This window comes from Xyrauchen texanus, chromosome 6 (genome assembly GCF_025860055.1).
Source record: "Xyrauchen texanus isolate HMW12.3.18 chromosome 6, RBS_HiC_50CHRs, whole genome shotgun sequence".
NCBI lineage: Eukaryota > Metazoa > Chordata > Actinopteri > Cypriniformes > Catostomidae > Xyrauchen > Xyrauchen texanus.
The window spans coordinates 21,590,237-21,611,762 of NC_068281.1; the positions used below are offsets into that span (position 1 = coordinate 21,590,237).

Consider the following 21,526-nt stretch of genomic DNA (forward strand, 5'->3'; position numbering starts at 1 on the left):
GCTTCATCCCATTGACAGAACTGCCAACGCGATAAGGCTGTGCGCTCTGATAAAGGGGGCGGCGCTCATCATGCATATACTGTACTGGCTCGGACACTACAAATGGAAGTTTGAGGGGTTCGCTGGGCTTGCATCAGTGCAGGATCTTCAACTTCATCCAACTCAACTTCACGGCCCTGCCATGCCTCCCTGTGTGAACCCTCGGGATCTAACACAGAGGAGGTGGGTGGGAGGGCGCGGGAGGCAGGATCGTCCCTCAGAACAAGGGTGATACTTGAGCAGAGCATCCGGAGACTCATGCCCTTGCAGTTAGAGCAGTCTGTCTCTATGAGATACAGCAACATATTAATACATATTTATGAAAAGAATTGGAATTCTGTGAAAAAATTAAACATTTAATGATCATGATCAAATTAGGCAAAATATTCAGTAAAGAAACATGGAAGGTGCAGGGCATGTGTAAATATGTTTGAACGAATGACATTCCAATTCTGTGGAGTACTGCATGTATTACCAATTCCATTTGGGCCTGGATATAATTAATGGGGCAAACTTTTTTCCTCATGCTGTCCTTATGTAGCAATTTGTTTGCAAATTACACACCAGTATTTCTTTTGCCACTTTTCACAGATAAGCTCGCTTCACACAACACAGCGTGAGCCATGATGTACAATTCACGGACAAATTACTTTTTGAGCCAGCCTTATGCCGAAATCTGACTGCCCACCAGATTCTGACTCCCCACTATCTGACTGGCCCTTATCCCTAAAGCCTACCCCTACACCCACCCCTAACCTCTTTGGTCCCTACCCCTAAAGCACATCCCTACATCTACCTTTAAACATAAGGATACTAGGGAGTCGAAATTCAGCACTACACCTGGTCTTTTTAATTAATTAGCCGAAAAGATTCACAAAACTGATTTGAACTAGCTCAGGTAAGCAGTCTGAATCAGAGCGACTCTTGAGTTCACAACTGACCGGATTTATAACATGTGATTGCTGATAATATAATGTTGATGAATTACTGCTCATATTTTTATATGAAAATGTTAACTTTTTGTGTTTATACATACATTACAGTAAATATACAGTATATACCAAAAACAGCCATTTGGCTCCTAATAGTTTCAGTTAAGGAGCAAATGACTCCGCTGTCATTTTTTTAGTCTGGAGCCCTGCAAAGTTGTGAGAGTGAAAGATCCAATTTCAAGTGAGAAATATTTAACTGGTCATATGATCTCAACATGGCGGAACTCCTCAATGTGCGCCCAGCATCATATGTAAAACAAAGCAGCTTTTTCTCTGTGACCGACATGACTGGATTCATGTGAGTGTACAAAGTTCATTACAAAATACTATTCTATTATGACTTGTTCTATCTTATTAAAAGTTTAACAATTAGCTAAACACACAACAGTTTAAAAATTAATGATTGAGATATGACATTTGCATTGTAAAAAAAAAAACAAGAAAGTCTCATCATCTAGTGTTAACCACAGACCTACTTTCATTTATACATCAAAATAGCTGTTTTAAAACCCCATTAGAAATTCCTGAGGGAACCCATTGTGAATAAGCCTTCTGGGTTAGCCTACAAATTGGCGTCATGACTGAATAGCTCTCTTGCTAAACTTACCCTGCAGGAAAATCCAGTTTAAACTGGTAGCTGTTTTGGAACATGGTAGCTGGACCAAGCTAGTCCAGGCTGGTCCTTTGCTGGTCGACCAGCTACCATGTTCCAAAAACCAGCTTGAACACATTGAGCTGGTATTACCTGCTAGTAGCTTGTCTCCTTATTTGGACCAACTCATGACCTGCTTGGACCAGCTAGAAATCAGCTACCATGTCCCAAAACACAGCTACCAGTTTAAGCTGAATTTTTCAGCAGGGAAGGCATCAAAAGCCACATTACTTTTTCCTCACAACAGACAATCTTAACTTATCCAACTGTTCTGCTTTCTTTTTATCCTCCTTTAGAGCTTTGTACTTCCATTTAGGGATCTGTAAGTGTTGAGAGTCATTTATATTCCTGTGCCGCAGCCTCTCTGGGATATATGTGGCGGGAGGCGCTTTGCACAGCATGACTTTTGGTACCACCAAACCTGGACGTACACTGCTCCTGCGCATCATGTGAAGAGGCAGCAAGCTGCTTCTTCTGAGGGCCACAGTGGAGGCCATCGCAACATTGTGCAGTATCTGCGGCTGCAGACTAGAACGGCGCTCTTGCTTCTTTGGCACCAGCAGCACTCTGGAGTTATGGAAGAGCCGCTTGTAGTTGTTGAGACGCTCAGGCCCCAGGTTCTTCAGCTCAGCCAGACGCTGTTTACGGAGAATGTCCTGTACAGCCGGGCGACGTTTCCCCACACACGGAGGGCTCCCCGGGCACACGGTGCGACAGGCGGTGGCTATGAATGGGCTGGCCAGTGCCGTGGTCATGCGCACCATGTAGTCCATTACACCTTCGTCCACAGGGTTGGTTTTTATACGGATGGTGAACAGATTACAGGCACGTTCCGAGAACTTCCTCCAGCAAGACTTGGGCTCCTTGGATTGGGCCACCAGCTGATCTAGCACAGGCCACATCATATGGTAAGAGTCACAGAACTGTTCAGCACATGGTTGTTCCATCAGTCGAGACATGAGGTTGGCTGTTTCATAGCGGCCTGTGAACAGGGCCCATTCTCGTGGAGTCAGCTTACGGCCATAGTCCCTTGCTTCAATGTCTGCACCTATGTAAAGAAATACACACAAAGGGTCTTATACAGTGGCCCCAAAAGTATTCGAACACTTACAGTATGTCCTACTTTAAAATGTCTGAATGCCATTGCATTAGATAACAAAATATCAAACTATGTGGGAACTCACCAGGTTCACACTGGTATCCATGCAAAGTAACTATACAGGTAGATGAAACTCTATGTAACCAAATAACTTTCTTTTGTGAAATGTTTGCTTTAAGAGTGTGCTACTTTGTTTAATATTTGGTCTAGTCCAATGACATTCACATATTTAAAGTGAATTAAGCGTCAAAATAATTTTTGGGGTGATTGTATGGAGGGGAAATTAATCTAGATGAATGAACGGAATGTTAAAGGAATATGCATGACCTAATTTAAGAATTCACATACATATTTTAAGCTAATGATACTGTACCTGTCATCACAAGAACCCGCACACACTCAGCTCGACCCTGCATGGCTGCTTTCATCATCGCTGTGAAGCCATGGCAGTTTCTGCGCTCAGTGTCTAACCCAGGAAAATAGCTCAGCATGTAGTTGGTAATCATGCTGTGGCCTATAATTCATAAAGATATAGAGAAGACACTATTATAAAAAATAAAATAAAAACTTTAAACCAAATGACTCAAATCATCCTGGCTTTAAAGACCAACAGATGTTGGATGCTGGTGTGGTAGTGTCCCCACCAGGCTTCTTAGCTTTCTTGGTCCATTAGCTTCACCAGAAATATCATGCTGGTCAAATTTTGCTGGCAAACAGCATTTTCCATCTAGACCAACAGTAAACTACTAACCATAAACCAGTCTGTAAATTCACACGAAGCTGTTATTTTCAGCAAGGTTATGTAGGAATTAAATTCAACTAGAAAAGGAAAACTTTGGCGTTGGTTTGAAAAAGCCTGGTCTGAGAGTTTAAAAAGTTTATAGGTCTGGGGCTGGATTCAAGAAATGTTCTTAAGAAGAAAATCCTTCTGAACTACCATTTTTCTCCTTAATTTCTAACATATTTTGTATTCCCAAAAAACTTCTTAAGAAAGATCTTATTTTTTTATTTTATTTTTTTTTAAGATTAAGCTTAAGAATTTTTTCTTTCTTAAAAATAGTCTTGAATAACATCTTAACGTTAGGATAACCTCACAGTTATCTTAAACATAACCAAGTAAATTCATTAAATATCTTACTTTGTTTCAAATGTGACTCACTCTATCATGTTGAGTCAGAACTCACAATGGGCTGTTAATGTAGAATTGTGATTTTAGACTAAATATATTGAATATTATGTTCTTTTTATTTTCAGCTTTCTAACCATGTAAATGTTATCACAAAATTCAAACAATAAATGTTGCTTGAAGTGTCTTAATGTGGTGACCAATCATGCTAGTCACTTTAAATGGATGCACTGCATATAGCATTCTCTCTCCATGATTTTTAGAGTCCATAGAAACATAATCATTATATCATTAGAATTCTGAGACTGTTCTTTTTACTTTAGTGCTTAAAACTCAAAATGTGTTTCTGGGTCAAAGCGACTCAAAATGATGGAGATGTTCACAATTAAGCATAAGCTACATACGGTAAATAGTAGATGACAGTTAATGTTGTTAAACTAACAAATCTCACACACGTTACATTTTTTTTTTTTTTTAAATACCGTGAGGTGTTTAAAAAAGGTTAATAGATTCATAAATACATTTCTCATTACATATCATTATTATATAATACATATAATTTACCAGTGTTGAAGTATTGAATTTGTTATATCTGACAAGGCAACCTCGTAAGCAGACAAGTATAATCAGACAATGTCAAAGCCTGTTATTTTATTCTTAAGAGAGAGAAAAAATATGTTTTTAAGAAAATAGAATAAGAATTTTTCAGAAACTTCACTAAAAAGGAATTTTCTGGTAACTTTCTTGTAATTTACCCTAAGAACATATTTTTTTCTTAAAAAGATTTCTGTGAATTGTTTTTGAATTCTTGGGCAATTTAAAGAGATTCAAAGTTCAAATGTATGAGTCCTGTGTAGCTTGATATGGTAAAAGTTTGTGTAATTAAAGGTTGAATTGAATGTGGTTGCTAAGGTGTTTTAGGTAGATGCTAGACTGATGCTGAACTGTTGCTAAAGTGATCTATGGGCTTGTTAGGCAGTTGATAGATGGTTGGTAATGTGGGTGGTTGCTTGACAAAAAGACAGACAGACCAATGACTGACCATGGTAGATAGAGGTGTTTACATTTTAAGTTAGAAACTGAATTCCTGAACATTCTGTGACAGAAACTGAACCTTCCGTTAATGCAAGTCTATTGGATTTTGGGGGATTTTGATCATCCGGAATGTGAAAACCGTTGGTACAGTAAGTTAGAAAAGTTATAACAAAATGAGTCAGAACAGACCAAAAGACTGTAAGTTAGGTCAATTTTAAATTGAAAGCTTGAAAGGAGGCCTTTCATTTAAATGTATATTTACATTTAAAATATTTGACAGTTGGAATATAATTTCATTAACATTCCGTCAATTTAAATTTGTGGGATTTTTATTTTATTTTTTTATTTTGATTGTCCAATATACTATATCAAATTGTCATAACGATAAGTTAGAAAAGAAACAACAACCCAAGTCTGAAGAGACTAAAGGTATAGGGCCGGATTCACAAAAATGTTCTTAAGAACAAAATTAAGAAAGTTTTTAGGACAAAATTTAAGATGTTCGTAGCAACGTTCTTTAGTGCAATTCATGAAAAATTCTTAAGTTATTCTCTAAGAATATTTTCTTAGGAACATAAAAATAAAATGTCAGGCTTTGCATTGTATGATCAGCCTGCTCATGAAGTTGCCTTGTCTTATGGCCTACGACAAATTCAATACTTCAACACTGGTAAATTGTAACAATAAATGTATCTATTAACCTTTTTTTTAAAGTAGCAAGCAAGCACCTTGCGATAATTGTTTTTGAATGTAAAGTGCGCGAGATGTTTTTATGACATTAACCGTCATATGAGAATTTACTCGCTGCAAACCATTTTATATATTTGAATTGGACATGGAAAAGAAACAAAAACTTAAGTAGACAAGAGGTTCTTGTTGAGTAAATTACTGCAAGGAAAAGGTTCTTCTTGGGAAGCTTGATAATATCATGTCTGAAATTAAGAGAGTTAAATGGAAAAGGGTGGTGGAGGCTGTCCTCGCTGTGGCCATCTCTGATAGGGATGTGGATGGCTCGGCTTTCTAATGTTCTAATTATTGTTTCTATGAACTCGCGGAGAGAGCGCGCTATATTCAGTGCATCTGTTTGAATTGGCATGATTCGTCTCCACATTAAGAAGCTTCAAAACAACATTTATTGTTTGAATTTGGTGATAACTGTTACATGGTTTGAAAGCTGAAATTAAAATATCAATAAACACACAACTTTTTTTGGTCTAAAATCACATTTCTACATAAACAGCCAATTGCGACTTCAGACTCAACATGAAAAACCCAGTAAATTCATTAAACAGCTTACCTTTTAGAATTTAAGACAACTGTGAGGTTATCCTAACTTTAAGATGTTATTTACAATTATTTTTAAGAATTTGTATTTATTTTTTGGAGAATTTGAATTCTTCTTACATTTTTTCTTAAGAACTTAAGAAACAGATAAGACCTTTTGTTTTTTTTGGGAATACGAAACATTCGTAACTTTTTTTCTTAAGTTATATATCAAGAAGAAAATTATATTTAATTAGATATTTCTTAAGAACGTTTTGTGAATCCGGCCCCTGGTAAGTTAGGTCGATGTAGCTTGAAAGGAGTAACATATAGAAATTTTGGTCTTGGTTTAGAGAATTTGAAAAAATAAATAAACATATCCCAAGTTTACAATAACAGCATGTTGACTGTGTCAAGCCAACATGATTATTTGGCTTGTAGTATTGCTCTTCCTCTATAAAGCAGTCATACCAAGACACAGGAACACCTATTTCGCAGAATACTGGGGGTTGTTGATTGAAAAGATTGGAGACAGCAGCTAAAGACTTTGATAGCAGAATTGAGGTCACTTCCCCTACCTGCTTGTGCGGCAGTCATGAGAGCTGTATTCCCCTCATTGTCCTGCCAGTTCACATCCACATATGGACACTGAGAAAGGGCAATGACTACATCCACGAAGCCCTGGTAACACGCCACAATCAGACCTGTCTGTTAAGCAGTGTAGAGGAAAAATATGAGTCACCTAAACAGTCTAAATGTGTAATTTTCTTAAATGTCATTCATTTCTTTAAAAGGTGTTTTACAGTGCAAAGTGTTGATGCACTGAAGCAGCTGAACCATGCTATATAGCAGTTCATTTAAGGACACAGATTGTTACAGGGCTTGTTTCCACATTCATCAAGAGACATTGAGGTCACTGACACATGGGCTTGGTGGTCTTACTTATGAGATAGATGAGCTCACAATCCTCAGAGAGTAAATTGGATCAATTGGTGTCCTTTAGAAGCGTGTTTGGACTGTCAAGTGTATTGTTAGATCAGACAAAGAATATTACTGCAAAGTCATTACTGCATGGACAAATTTCCATGGGAATTAAAGAAAAAATCTTTGTAATGTCCAGATGAGGTCAGGTTTTCATCTGGTTTTGACTATACATTTACATTTGAAATAAAGTGGCAATCCAGCACTGTACCAAAATTGTCTATGGTACAAAAGTAAACAGAAATGTCCTTGAAATCAAACATTGAAATGTATTAAAATCACCATGAACTGAATAGGCCCAACTATATTCAAAATTATTAACATGGCACAGGGTGAATAGGAAAATGTAAAATTTTGTAGCTGCATTAGTAACAGTAGAAGCATGATTTATCAGCCTAACATGGAACAAACATGTTCTGTGGGCTACATATTTTAGTATATATACAAAAATATATAGTATTAACTGTATTTCAAAGTAACAGATGACTTGGCTCCAAAATACACTAAACTTTTGTTGTATACACCGCATTTGACATCAACAATAAAATATGTGGAATGCGTTTTCTCGTCATTTTTAACAGTTGAAACCCTATTTACAACCCCAATTCCAGAGAGGTCAGGACTGCAAGCTGGCCAGTCTTGCACCTGCAATTTCTGCTTGGGAAGCTATGTACTTGTAATCAGGGCAGTATAGTTGGTACTGTCCTGCTGGAAAATGCAGGGATGTCCCTGGAAAAGAAGGCGTCAGGATGACAACAGCTAGGATAGTGTTTTTCTTCTTTGTCCCTGACAACATGATGGCTGTTTTTGTCCAAAAACTGTTTGACATCTGGACTCATCAGACAACAAAAACCAATTCCACTGTTCTACTTTCCATCTCAGATGAGACCGAGCCCAGAGAAGTCGGCGGCACTTCTGGACAGTGTTGATGTATGGCTTCTGCTTTGCATAGCAACAACATGCTTCTATGAATGCAGTGGTGAATGGTGTTGATTGACAAAGGTTTTCTGAAGTATTGCCGAGTCCATGTCATGGTATCCGTTACAGACACGTGGTGGTTTTTAAGACTGTGCCATCTGAGGGTACAGAGATAGCACGCATTTAGAGTGTTGGTGCTAGATTGGCCTGCCTGCAGTCCTGTCCTGTCTCCAATTGAGAATGTGTGGTGCATTATGAAATGCAAAATATGGCAAAAGAAAAACAATGTGTTTTTGTAAGAAAAATATCCATATTTATAACTTTGTAAACTATAATCACTGGCTTCTGGTAACGGCTGTCTGCACATTCATGAGAGAGTCGAGTTCCGGCTTATGACTTAGGGGTAGTGTAAGCTCCGTTGAGAAGTGACGAACGCAAAAGCGCGGAGGATAGAGGAAGCCAGTGAACGTGCAGGCGGCCGTTACCGGAAGCCAGTATATTTTTTTATATAACTCTGATTGTGTTTGGCTGAAAGAAGAAAGTCATATACACCTATAGGATGGCTTGAGGGTGAGTAAATTATGGGATAATTAAAATTTTTGGGTGAACTAACCCTTTAACTATGCACGATTATACAGTTAGTTGCATTTTACTATTTGTATTTAGAATCTTTCTCCCTGCTCTGCCCATTTTTCAGTCATAGCCAACCCAAATGCAAATCAACAAATTACAAAGGAAAACAAATCCAGTGAGGCCATCGAAGTGCAGTGTCACATGTAATACCACAAAATAAATCAGCAAATCTAAAAATATAAAGATGAGTGTGTGTGTGTGTGTGTGTGTGTGTGTGTTAGGAGGAAATCAAAACAAATGCATGAGGTCATTGGCATTGCACAAATAAACAACACAGAGCAGCTCCCTTTTCTTTTGTGTCTCCAGATTGAGAGTGATTATAGAGCACTACAGGCAGATGGTAAGCCCCATAAAGACTATTAGCTGAGATTTAGTGTGGAGTTCCCTCTGGGCTCAGAGTGCTTGTCTGCTGGCATTTATGGCACTAAGCTCCAGACAATCAAGAAACTGAATAGGTGCATAGCCATAAAAATGGCTAAAAACAGACAAATATACAAAAATATGTAGTTTTTTCAAACAATTTGGAACTTGTTCATGTTGTCTCTCTCTTTCCTAGTCAACTGAATGGTGCCGTTTAACTGTGCTGCACTTTTAGTTTCCCCTGTGCTAATGGCAGCCGAATAAGATTGGGTTAAATAAAATTATGGTCTGTGTTAGTTGCGAGGCATTTAAATGCAGTTGGATCATAGAGTCTAAAAAGACAAGTCCTCTACTGTGGCAGAGCCGCATCATTCGGAAACAAGAGCCTTTTCTATTTTTGAGTAACCATTTGTTTCTGTGCAAGTGTTGTTTCTGTGCCTGTCTTAAGAACATTTCTTTTTAAAACTGTGCTGTCTGAGTTAGAAGCAGTGGCAATTTCTCAGGGCCAGCAAAGCCTTCTCTGCTGGTGTAACATGCCTAAATAAATAAATATTTTATCATCCTTTCATTCTAATTGTCCTTTTTGCCTATGTATTTTTAATTTTTTTCAACTCCTAATTAATCTACAAACAAAGAGCAAAAAACACAAGCATTTATCCAGTCAGAATTTATTCATCGATGCTTAACAAGCAAAGTGTGACAACTGTTTCACAAATTGCATGCCCAAAGCCATGCTCCTTAGCAGAAGCAGTGTGTGAGTTTGAACTCCACCCTGTCAGGCCTTCAAAATTTCCACAGAATCCCTCAACACTGCAGTTAATAAGCATCTAAAGTCAGACTGTCAGATTCATCAGCCAATTAGATTGATTTATTTGTTCTTGTGGGTGTGATCTTTAGGATATTTCCCAGTCCAGGCCTTCTAGCTGGCCTTGAGTGATGCAATCACGCTTTAAGTGATGTATGTAATTTGAATATGAAGAGCGCAAGATCTTGCTGACGAGTCAGCTGTCATCACTGCCGCTATCACCATTGAGAAAGAGATCCTTATGGATTTAAAAACCATGCAATTGATTAATTAAACAGGAAAGGAGGACTGATTTTCACTTCAAGCTAATTGGTAAGTGCTTTATATATTGTTATAGCAACATCAGGAGTTTTCTAAGTGTAAATTAAGCTGCTTGAGCATTCAGTGTTGGATCAAGTTTTGAAAAGTAAACGTGCACCATGACGAAACAAAATTTATTGCAAGCAAAATTGAAATCGCAAATATTATTAGAGAGCTTTTTCTTAGTATTAGACCTCCTTATTTCTGGCTTTCGTTCATAGACGTGTTTATAAAATGTCAATTGGTATTATTAGTTGACTGCCACGTAATGTATGATGAGCATACGGCATCTTATTCATTGTGAAACTGTGTTTTCTTAATAGCATGAATCGCACTGAAGGCCTAGACTTAAATTACACGGACCACGGCTGGTTAGGAGTGAGTCAAACAAGAAGAAGCCTACAGTCCTAGATTGAATGTAAATCAAGTGTTTTTTCCCCCAAGTTGAATGAGATGTTTGTTAAAGTCAATATAATACCAGGCAGCAAAGTGTGACAGAGGATCTTTTTCATTAGTGGCATGGTCTCTGCGACTGTGCTGGCACAAATGAGGGGCCAATAGGTGATGCTTCATTTAGTGTTTTATTACAGAGTTCTATTTTCAGGCAGCCAGATGCATTAAGCAGCAGTCAATGTAATTTTTGTGAAAATGACTCATTTGGGAAGGAAGTCATCTCAATTCTCGCACATAATTTAGCACGACAATGGGTGGTGGATTCAAATGTAGTCTTTTATGGTCAACAGTCAGACTCTTTAGAGTGCAACTATGCTTTACTTCTCAAGTTTTCTGCTTAATGGACAAATTTGAGTTTGAAGTCTCCAAAAATTGCTGTCTGAGCGGAGCCCTGTAGTATTTTGATGTCTTGAAGAACCTTTTAAAAGCTCAGGCATGATTACGATCTGCTTGGGTTTCATCTCAAACTGCAATCCAAACTCCCATCTGTTCCAGGGCTTAGCTGGTAGGGGCACACACCCTTGAGATTTCAGTTGTCAACTGGACACTGCAGATAGCAGCCACGCAACACAACTGGACATCAAGTCTGGACAAAGATTTGCCAGAAGCAGACAAATTTACGTTGAACCTTCTATTGAAGCATACAGAATGTTTGGTGGGTAAACAAAGGCCAGTGAAAACGAAAACCAAGGCTATTTTCGGATTGAAACACTAGTTTACTAACTGAATACTGAACAAAATATACAGAATACTGTACTTGCTACTATTTAAAAAAAACTATTGTAAGTGAATGCAGTAGGTATTATTCCAAAATAAACATTTCAAACAGTATGCCACATTGCATGTTTAATTAAACTAGTTCCAGTTCATCTTGGAAATAACAAGGGTTATTTTTCAATATCCATTTTTCTGAAAATAATCCAGTTGAATTGACGTGGACAACGTTGATCTCCTAACCTTGACGTGTCCTTGTTAGGAGATCAACGTTATCCACGTCAGTTCAACTGGATTATTCAACAGTTTATCCTGGTGCCATCACTTCCCCTTGTTGAAGTCGCTCAGGTCTGTACTCCTGCCCATTTCTCCAGCATCCAACAAGTTGACTATGAGAACTGGCTGTTTGTGTAGATTATATGGTAAACAAACAGCCAGTTCTCATAGTCAACTTGTTGGATGCTGGAGAAATGGGCAGGAGTTCAGACTTGAGCGACATTTCTCAGATCATATTTGAAATTCTCAACTACTTGTTCAACCTCCACATCATCTAGTCACTTGTGCACATAATAAAAGCAATTTCTCATTCTTTTTAACAAATTGCCAGTGCTTTGGTACATTCATGCAATTGATTATATACATTTGTCTGCCGTTTCCTACATTATCAATTGCTTGTCATGTTGATCAAAATATATTATACTGGTTCACTGTTGAATAGTCTTACCCCCCAAAACATCTAGGCATTAGTTAATTGCATAAGTCATTAAATGCAAAATGGATGAACCAGTTGTCATTATTTGTCAAGCTTATTTTCTATACATTTTCTATTACTTTTTTTTTTTTGTAAATGTGTCCTGAATTGATGAATTGCTCTCATGTGAATCTTGACTTTCACTATTGAAGCCATAGATCAACCAATTATAAACCAGCTCTCTAAAATAGCTCAGAGGTTTATCTCATGAATGCATCACATTTTTCTTTTCTGTATCGCCATCACATGGTCTGTCAACAAATTACAGTACAAACAGTTAAAGCGTAAATGTGAATCCTGTCCAATCTCTTGCAAGCAATATCCCAAATACAGTAATGTGCAACTTTGTACTGTTGAAATTGATATGTGCCATAAAGAAAAAGAGCAGCCTTTTGCATTTTCAGTCATTGTCATCAAACCATAGCCATAGTTTACATCAGGAAATACTGACAACATGGCTAAGCATTTTTACTATTTTGTTTGTGACAATGACACAAGGACATAAATTGACATGAAGGACTGTTCATTGACATACATTTTTTTTGGTGTGGATTTTATTAATGAAGGATTTTGCAGGTAATCCATTGTGTGGTGCTGTTTGTACAAATTGTTTGGAGAAATGCACTTACTGGTTTGCAAATGTTAAGGATGATTCGAGAAATGTACCAAAGCGACTGAGGGAAAAAAACTGTGACACATGAATCAACCGCGTTTCACTCAACCTAATGTTGCTGACCTCTTAAAATAAAAAAAAAAATAATAAAAATAAAAAAACACGAAATGTACATGCATGTTAGCGACTTTGTTTGACAGGTGATATCTGTATCTAAAAGGTGATTGACTCTTTTACCTGTAAGGTGGGACTTCCTTTCTAAATTCATTTACTATTGAATGCTAGAGCTTCTTGGTTGGACGTTCAAATTTCTACCATTCATTTAAATAGAAGTAACTTGTCTCTATCTGCTAAATAGTCTCTGGCCTGACACTCTATAAAAATACAATGCCAATTAAGGACTCTTAAGTCTCCTCCCCAAAGTTTGCACACTTTTACTCCTGATTTCTCTGATTATGTTCTAAAATAAAAAATATAGCGTTACTTGTTACTCAAAAAGTAAACTGATTACATAACTCACGTTACTTTTATCGCATTACCCCAACACTGTTCAGACGTGATATAAAAGTTGTGGGTGAGAAACCGATCAAAATTTAAGTCCTGCGTTTACTATAAATCTCTAGTTTCACTTTTACATCTGAAAATCACATGTGGTGCTTGTTCAGTGTCACTTTCATATCTGAAAGTTAAAGTGGAGATTTAAATATTGTTCTTTTTCTCCCCTACAACTATTGTATTGCTTCTGAACACATGGATTTAAACAATGGAGTCATATTGATTACTTTTTTGTTTCCTATGTGATTTTTGGGCATTTATGCGATTTAGGTCTCAGGTATATTGTGTCAAATTGTGACACATCATGTGTACCATAAAGCAATATGATACATTTATATATTGTTCTCCTCACAGTTGCCATCCAGGCCTGATGTCTTCCCTTTAAGATTCTGCATTTTATGTCAAATTCATGTATAGATGAAAGTCTTGACATTTTTTCTGCACAAAGTGGATATTTTTGGATGGAGACAGCCAAAGCATATGAGCTCATACTCTGAGAAGCATTCAGAGGATCAGGCATGCTTAAAGACTCTTTGATATGATAATGGCCTTGCATAAACATGACACTATCACACACATTGTCATAACTATAAGCTTCTCAGGGCTAAAGGGAGTGAAAGTGCCTTCTTCCAGTCAAGAATGTTACTCTAAACACAATTTGTATGAATTGCGCCTGGAAAGTAATACATTTATTATGCCAATATATCCAGGAAATGCATAGCATGGATAGTAATGTTAGACACAGGCACTGGCAGATTTTTAACAAAATACATTTACGTTCAAGATGCAGTCTCTGAAAACAAGCCTTAATATCTTATGCAGATTTGTTTAACTGGTGAAACAACTGGTTTAATTTTACTGGAAAACAAGACAAATTTACTTGTAAAGAATACCATTTTTGCAGTGTAACACATCTTTGTAGATGAAAGCAGCGCACCACAGAGCAGATAAATAAAACCTTGAAGCACTCCAGGATTAATCTTATAAAAACTTACTCTGTTATTTTTGTCCACCTCTCGTACCTCATCCTCTGTCACACCTTGTCTTATCAAGATCTTGACAATGATGACATTGTTTGTGCTGCATGCCTTGAAGAAGCTAAGTGGCTCAGGACTCTCAGGGCTTGGACATTTCTCATAGTTTAGCGAATCGTCAGGAGGGTAAAAAGAATCATCTGACAAGATGCTCTTGGTGTCTGCCAGTTTTGAAAAGTCCAACTCCTCAAATTCTTGGTAGACATCATCGTCGTCGTCTATCATCATCATCATGATGATGGTGCTCTTCATCATCTGCCAAATAAGAGTCCTCTGTGGTCTCCACAAAAGTGGAACTCTGTATCGAGGACTCTTCGTTATTGCCTCCTCTAGCTTGGTTGTGACTTGAGACATTATGTTGATCTTTGACCAGAAGTAGACCGCCAGCAACGCCATTCTCAGTAATTAGCACCATTTAACATATGGCTTTAGGTCCAACAGGTGAAATACAAATGCAAAAACCTTGTAGAATTCATAAAGAGAGTCACCTAATGAGTGGTAATCATCAGCACTTGTTCTTGACATGAGTAATGGTATTACATGCAGTGTCACTTGCACTTTGCCAAATGCTGAACACCTGAAGTTAAAGACCTTGTGTGGTCATCTTTTCCATTTCATAACGTCTGATCTTCGAGAACTGGATAACCTTGTTCCATGTCGACCCTTGGTTTCAAAAGTTATTATATCCACACCCAAGAACATTTTAGGTCGATTATCCAATTTTTTCTTCACTTGACTTGCTCTGTTTGATCCAATCTATGGATCCCGACTCTTGTTGGAGAATTCACCAATAGTTCAAAGTGAGAATGAAGGACTTCCATCTGAAAATGCTGTGACTGGCATGGGCAAGAGCACAGTTTAGAGAGAAGCTTCATAATCTCCTTAGTCTGTCTCTGTCCCTCCCTCCTTCTCACATTCACAGTTTCATGTGCAGAACAGTAATCTTACATTCCAAGGAATTAACGCTGTACATTTTCAAAATGATGCAGTAACAAATTTGCATCCAAGAATGAGTGTAAAAGTTTAATAAACAATAGAATGAGAGCTGAAGTCTAATCAGGCAAGGACACTTGCAACTTGCTCAAAACATTGTTATTCTTGTCACTTCTATTTTTAGATGACTTTGATACTCACAAGCACATTCAGTGACTTTCCACACTTTGATTGCCTATATTTGACCGTAATCTACTATTGGCTCCACAAGACTCATCACGGGATTAGTTGAAGGTTAATTGGATGCATCAGAAATAACATGCTCTTTAGGATAAGCTGTTCTATTTTCCTTCCTAAAACATTGATAACAAACCTATATTAACAAATGGAACTTTTAGTGTTTTTGGTCACATGAAGACTGTTGCTCTCCAGCAACAATCCATGGTTTATATGGATTTTTTGGGATGAAAACGAACACTTTTTTACTGATACTTTCGTTACCACCACATCAAAAACAGCACACTAAATCCATCTGGATTAATTACTCTGGAAGAATTTGCCACCAATTAAACATTCCCACTACTTTGATATCTTTATGCAATGGCAGATTCTCAAATAAACAGATCATGTATAGGCATACTGATAAGGCTGATGTTTGAGAAGTCATTCCAGTGTAGATCAATTCGCAAGGTTAGAATATAAATTGAGTGTTTAGCACTATTCCAGTGGATAAATTCATATAATTTGTGCATTGAAATGAGTCAATGATAAATAAGGTTGCCTTTTGTGCTTTAGCCATTGTATGTGCTGCTAACTGGGAACTGAAGCCAGGTCTTTCACTAGTTTTGACATGACACATCTCTGTTGTATAACTGTGCACTGTGAGAGATTATGTGACTAACCCACAATATAAATTAAGGTTGCTATGGTTTTCGATTAGAATGTAAGCACATCCGGCACACACTCCGTACTTACATCAGTTTATTTTAATTTTCTTATGCAAAAATGTTAATTTAAAAAACAGGAATGTTCCGGGTTCAATACAAGTTTAGCTCTATCAACAGCATATTTTGTGGAGTTGTGTCCCTCCTCTTTTTGAAAAGCAAAGACAGAACATTCTGCTCTGTTGGTCCTCAGAGTGGTGACAAAAATTCAAAGGCCAAAAAGGCAGTATAATAGTAATCCATAAGACTCTAGTGGTTAAATCCATATCTTCTGATGTGATATGGTATGTGTGATTGAGAAACAGATCAATATTTAAGTCTTTTTTTTTTTTTACTGTAAATCTACACTTTCACTTTCTCATTCAGCAACTGCTGGTTGGCCATGTTAAAGATGCAGATTGATAGTAAAAAAATAACTGAAATATTGGTCTGTTTCTCACCCACACCTATCATATTGATTCACAAGATATGGATTTAACCACTGTAGTCCTATGGATTACTTTTATTCCTCCTTAAATATAATTTTTGGACCTTCTGAGTTCTGGTCACCATTCACTTGCATTGTGAGAACCAACAGAGCGGAGATATTCTTCTAAAAAAAAAAATCTTCAATTGTGGTCTGCTGAAGAAAGTAAGTCACACATCTGGGATGGCATGAGAGTGAGTAAATGAGAAAATTTTTCATTTTTTGAGTGAACTATTCCTTTAAAATACTCAGTTTCAAAAGGTATTGCCACAAAATATGCATTTTAACATGATTTTAGTGTGATTAACTTGCAGACTAACCTTTGCTCTGCAAAGTTATATCCAATTTAGAGCTTTGTTGCTATGACGACATATGGCTGCAAATCCTAAAACAACTGTAAAAATAAGTTAAACAATTAAAGGTACACTCAGTAGCTTTTTGCGCATGCCATCTTGGACTTATAGTGACAACTAATGGTGTGGATGCAGCATCATTCTTAATCAATAGTTTTCAGATACATATGTCATTGTAGAAGTTCACTATTCAAAATCAGCCATTAAACAAATCCAAGGTTGAAAGTGCCCAATATCAAAACGTTTACTAAGATTAAGCGAGTGCTCATGGAGTGGTCATGATTTTATACATTTGTTTCAAAATTACAAATTCATTTCTTTAGGAGTAACTTTTTTTAAACGGGGAAAAAAGCTACCGAGTACACTTTTAACCACTCAAATAATACACGTTTTAACAGTATAATTATTGTTAAGTGCTTTTATAAAATTATAAACGTCATATTTCTGCCTTTAAATCCTCCAAAAATTGGCCCCATTCACTTCCATTGTAAATGTCTCACTGATTGATCAACATTATTCCACAAATGCTGTTGATTGAACTTTTGCATCAAACCCAGAACATTCCTTTAAAATAATTTACTGTATCTTTATGGGAAACAATAGTAATACTAAAAGATGCTGTGATGATGAAAGAGGAGTCCAGTTAATCTGTTTATCCATACAAATTCTGTCTTTTCTGCCTTAAATGTGTACTTTATCACTTTTATGTTACACATACAAACGGCTTTTTGTCTTTGGACATATTGTCTTTGGACACACTAAATGCCATTATTCAACAGTGAAGGTCTTAGGACAAAATGACAGTGGCTTGGACTAGGGCAGCTTACTGGAATATGGCCAGTTCTGAATGTTGATACCCGAGAAACCTAAGCTCAGCAGAGCTTAGAAGATCTGGGTAATAGAAGCCATCATTTAAAATGACTTATGATACATATGAAAAATACTTATCATTGGAAATCACAGGGAGATATACACTGGTGTCCAAAAGTTTGGAATAATGTACAGATTTTGCTGTTTTGGAAGTTATTTGGTACTTTAATTCACCAAAGTTGCATTCAACTGATCACAAAGTATAGTCAGGACATTACTGATGTTAAAAACAGCACATCACTATTTGATTTAGATGTTTGATCAAATCTAGACAGGCCCCATTTCTAGCAGCCATCACTCCAACACCTTATCCTTGAGTAATCATGCTAAATTAATAATTTGGTACTAGAAAAATCGCTTGCCATCATATCAAACACAGCTGAAAGCTATTTGGTTCATTAAATGAAGCTTACCATTGTCTTTGTGTTTGTTTTTGAGTTGCCACAGTGTGCAATAGACTGGCATGTCTTAAGATCAATATTAGGTCAAAAATGGCAAACAAAAAAATGAAACTGCTTTCTCTAGAAACTCAGTCAATCTTGGCGAATCTTGATGTTTTGAAGAATGAAGGCTATACAATGCTTGAAATTGCCAAAAAAAAAACTGAAGATTTCATACAAAGGTGTACTCTACAGTCTTAATGGACAACTGGCTCTAACTAGGACAAAAAGAGATGTGGAAGGCCCAGATGTACAACTAAACAAGAGGATAAGTACATCAGAGTCTCTAGTTTGAGAAATAGATACCTTGCATGTGCTCAGCTGACAGCTTCATTGAATTCTACCCGCTCAACGCCAGTTTTATGTACAACAGTAAAGAGAAGACTCAGGCATGCTGGTCTTATGGGAAGCATTGCAAAGAAAAAGCCACTTTTTAAACAAAAACAAAATGTTAGATTGGACAAAGAAACAGATATTGTACAACAGATAATTGGAAAAGTGTGTTATGGATCTTAACCCCATTGAGCTTTTTGCGTGAGAAGTGCCGCACACGACATCTATGACAATAGATGAAGCGTGGGGCGAAATGTCACCTGAGTATCTGGACAAACTGAAAACTAGAATACCAAGGAGCTGCAAAGCTGTCATTGTTGCATGTGGAGGATTTTGTTTTATGAGAACTCTTTGAAGTAGTTTAAGAAGTTCTGACATTTTTTCAGATTGTAATAGTAATTTTTCACTTTATTAATGTGCTGACTATACATTGTGATCAGTTGAATGCCACTTCAGAGAATAAAAGTACCAATTTCTTTCCATCAGAGCAAAATGTGTAAATTATTCCAAACTTTTAACTATAAGTAAATATAAATCAATTTAAAAGGCATCCAAGTGATGGTGTCAATGTTATTTCTGTTATGTTTAATATTACAATAAGGTGGAATAATGGCCTTGGTTTATTTGGACCCATTCCAGATCACTGTTTTATTAATATAGTCATGAATATGGCATCAAAAAACAATATTCTATCAAATCCTAGATCCAACATTGGAATATTAGATTTTAATTAGGTTATTTAAATCTTTCAGTGACTATGTGAATAGTCATTCTTATACATTAGTAATTCGAGAGACTTGCGTACAACCCTTCCACCTAGCCATATGTTCCAGACTCATTGTGATTAATCAAGGGGTGATATCCTGAGCCATTATTCTACTAAACAGCTTTATTGGGTCACACTTCCACTAAACCTTTTCTAATTAATTATAATAACTAGCAATAATATTATTCTTAAATTAATTTTGTTTGCATGGGCATAAACCATTTCAAACCTGAAACCATGACCGTACTCTGAAAATGCATTGCGTAAAAAAAAATAGGACTGTGAATGACTCCACATTACACACTGAACATCAAGTTTGATTAAAGAAACAAAAGCACCACAGTATCACACTTTGTGATTTTATATTTGTAAAAAAAAAAAAAAATCATGAGGATGTAATTGTTACAGCGAGAGCCTCCTGGCAGGAGGTTTTAAAACATTCAGACTACAGAATACCTCTCACACAAACATGCTATGAAAAGGAAAGGCTTAGTAAACCAGACACACAATGGTCTTATGTGCTGTGCCACTACCTTTACCTGGATTCTAGCCGAAATCAGAAAACGTTAGAGGAAATCAAATCAATGGCTGATCAAACATGAAAACAGTTTCACGAGTTGCACATATAAAAATAGAACATTTGCCAATCAAGAAGCATACAGTATCCAGTTTCGATGTAATAAGATACTATAAGGTCACTTATAGAATCTCAGCACTGATTAACACTATCTCTTATCGTTTGAGACAAATTCAGCTGATCACTTTGGAAATCATGAACTTGTAACAGACGCTGCAAATCTGAAGTGAAGAAAACATACTCGGCTACAAAATGTGATCCAAAATAATTGAAAAGTTACATTATTTACAAACACGTCACAGCTCCTCCTCGACACAAAACGGACTTCTCTTCTACCAAACTGCAGGGAGTAATAAATCATACTGTTTATTTAAAAATTTGCGCAGTTATATGAAGTATATTTTGAAGAATTAGGGTGAAATTAACATACAAATTAGGATTTAAAAATCTGGTCTAAAGGGTTTCCAAACTATTGCTGCTCTTAAAAGACGTTTTAATGCTTTGTTTAAAAAAAGTGCAACAGCTTGCGTATGATCCAGAGTTACAATGAGAAAGTGTTCCTAAGCCATGCGGAGCACGAGACGGACATACAACAGTCGATATCTTACAACTTTGAACATCAAACACAAATGCTAGCTCAACCACTAAGGCAATTAGCACTTTAAATGTTCTTCTACATTTCCAGAATTGAGCAAACTAGCAGGCAGAGGCAGGCTTTGTAGCTCACTGTGAGCCATAAACACTACCTTCAAACTCAGCTTCAGCAGCTAGCTACTGACTCTGTGCTTGTATGTCTTGAGTATGTCAACAACAGTCTGACAGCTTCATGCGCAAACTGTTACTGAAAAACGAAATTCCCTCTTTTCCACATGACAGACCTGGTGGTTCTTGAGGCATAACCTTTAAAGCCACCTTCAACTTCGGTTATGCACATAAAATTAGGGAGATTAAAGGGATAGCTCACCTAAAAACGACAATTCAGAAAACATACTCACCCTCATGTTGTTCCAAACCAATATGACTTCTCTCTTCTGCTGAACACTAAAAGAGATGTCAAGCAGAATGTCAGCCTCAGTCACCATTCACTTTCATTGCATCCTTTTTCGATACGATGAAATTGAATGGTGACTAAGGCTGTCAGTCCCTAACATTCTGTCTACTAAGTTTGGAACAACATGAGGGTAAGTAAATTATGATTCCATTTTATTTTTGGGTGAAGTATCCTTTTAAACCACTGAAAAGTAAGACACACTACTGAAAGCATCAAATCAATCAAGACTCTGTCATTCAAAACTTCAAGATCATATTCCATTGAAAAAAAAAAAAATCACAATAAATAGAAATGTACTAATGTGACATCCCAGCTCCATTATGACCCAGATGTTAATCTGAGACAGGCATCTGACTGGCCTCTCCTTAAGGGTAATAAAAAGAATCATGTGAGTCTTACAAACAAACAAAAATTTCACAAATAAGGTAAAACTAGATTTTATAAATTAATACACACTTAATCTTACTGTC

At 36.8% G+C, this 21,526-nt stretch overlaps 1 protein-coding gene across 2 annotated transcripts; it reads right to left on the minus strand.

Annotated features, from left to right (window-relative positions):
* Window positions 1-890: 890 nt before the first annotated feature.
* On the minus strand, window positions 891-15,504 carry LOC127645548 (ankyrin repeat domain-containing protein 33B-like). 2 transcript variants are annotated; one of them, XM_052129203.1, is made up of 4 exons: window positions 14,312-15,504; window positions 6,785-6,914; window positions 3,156-3,296; window positions 891-2,731 (listed from the first exon to the last, which is right to left on the minus strand). In XM_052129203.1, exons 1-4 carry the CDS (start codon window positions 14,717-14,719, stop codon window positions 1,911-1,913), a joined length of 1,500 nt encoding a protein of 499 aa, XP_051985163.1. In that variant the 5' UTR covers window positions 14,720-15,504; the 3' UTR covers window positions 891-1,910. The 2 variants fall into 2 exon arrangements, with proteins under 2 accessions (XP_051985163.1, XP_051985162.1); XM_052129202.1 differs by having other exon boundaries at window positions 14,285-15,504.
* Between the last annotated feature and the right edge of the window lie 6,022 nt (window positions 15,505-21,526).